General features: G+C 33.0%; 1 protein-coding gene across 1 annotated transcript in view; it reads left to right on the top strand.

The window, feature by feature from the left end:
* The window catches only part of HELRODRAFT_173742 (hypothetical protein), a gene marked incomplete at both ends in the record, with an annotated part of 1,635 nt that extends 542 nt beyond the window's left edge, over positions 1-1,093 (top strand). The window contains 2 exons of the mRNA XM_009020346.1: positions 310-391; positions 903-1,093. Coding sequence (XP_009018594.1) covers positions 310-391; positions 903-1,093 — 273 coding nt within the window. The remainder of the gene's footprint in view (positions 1-309; positions 392-902) is intronic.
* Positions 1,094-1,758: the final 665 nt, after the last annotated feature.

Genomic DNA, 1,758 nt, shown 5'->3' with positions numbered 1-1,758 from the left:
ACACGATTTCTTTATAACAGCGGTTAGCCAAACAGCCTATCCTTGCCCAGTTGTTCAATGTAATGTGAGTTGCGCCAATGGATACGTTCTCGATGCGAACGGATGCCAAACCTGCAAGTGCTTGGATTCATGCGGGGTCATTACCAATTTTTTTGCAAATTTTTACAATAAGATGTTTACTGGATGCACATCATTCTATTATTATTTAGTTAATTATATTCTTTGTATTTTCTGAATTAAAAGTTTTATCTAACAATTTTACCATCTACTAACATTCATAAACATTTAAATATATACTTGCACCGAAAGACGGGTTGTGGAGGGGAACAAATATGCGCTATGACTGATCTGGGCTCGTCTACGACTACATGCACGTTTCCGTTCAAACTATGTTAGTGTTTTTTGTGGTATTTGTATCGATGTATGAAACTTCTAACAACTTAACAATCAGAAAATAATTGGCCTTTTGTTAATATTGAATCACATTAGAAAATTTGCTTATTTAATAAATTAAAGTTGAAAAACGGCACTCTGTTACTGTTGAGCAATAATCTATGTGAACTACCCAAAAATCTTTCCTACGAACAAATTTTATTACTGTTTTGACTACATTAAAAAATTCAATTTCCATTGTATGTTCGGTCATTTATTCTTTCACATGCTAGAGATTTTATGATTCGTTCGCGTTCAACGGCTCATTTTCACTGAAGTTATTTCCACAAATATTTTGTTCAATTTTGCACAAATTTGTGAAACAAGTTTGAAATGAATGAACAGACATGTTACATTTGCAAACAAATGAACTAGTTATATAAGGGCACTATGAATAATTTTTAACATTAAAATTTACCATCAAACGTTTTTTTAAATGAATTTTTTATGAAAATTTAAAAACCTCACAGGTTGTCCTCCACAAAAGACGCTGATTAGTCCTTTTTATCCGTTGAACTACTGCAGTAATTGCTTCCCTGGATGTTATAAAGCTCTGTGTCCACCGGGAAAAAAGTGCTGTCCCGACTATTTCGGATGTCCTATATGCATTTGGCCAATACCCTGCACCATTCTGAGTAAGTTGGAAGCCACAAGGTTGTGAGTAGGGATCGCCAATGCAAACATTCCAGACTGAAATGTTTGATATAAGACGATGTTTAACAATAATTTTGCAACATTGAACTTTTTTTGATTTAAAGTCAGCGTATTAACATTACTTGCCATATTGTTTCAAATTTATTAAGTTTATTCTCGCAAAACTAATATATGATCAAGATATTTTATTTTGATTATTATTTTAAATTTTGTGTTTAATAAAATTTACGCTTGGCATATTCGGCATTGTTTGGTTTCATTAAAATTCAAAATTTGAAAAAATCTCAACAACGTTCGGAAAACACAGTCATCGTATTAAAATTCGCAAAATTGCGTATAAAAGTTAAAACCGTGTTTATGAACATGCAGTCAGATTTTGATCAGACAATTCTATAATAATAATTATTATTAATATTATTATCAATTTTTAATGCGTCCCATGCATAGCTTCAGAGTATATACGTATTACATGTTTGTGTGTGTATGTGCGTGTGTGTGTATGTGCGTGTTTGTGTGCGTGCGTGGGTGTTATTTTGTGCGGGCGTGTGTTTTGTGTGTGTGTGTATGTGTGTATGTGTGTGTGTGTGTGTGTGTGTGTGATAAATGATAGTTCAATGGCTTATTCGTGCTATATTTATGTATGCGTGTGTGTGTGTGTGTGTGTGTGTGTGT

Source organism: Helobdella robusta (genome assembly GCF_000326865.2).
Source record: "Helobdella robusta unplaced genomic scaffold HELROscaffold_27, whole genome shotgun sequence".
NCBI classification, from domain to species: Eukaryota; Metazoa; Annelida; class Clitellata; order Rhynchobdellida; family Glossiphoniidae; genus Helobdella; species Helobdella robusta.
The sequence above is the reverse complement of the archived record's forward strand: the minus strand, read 5'-3'. Positions and strand labels throughout refer to the sequence as shown.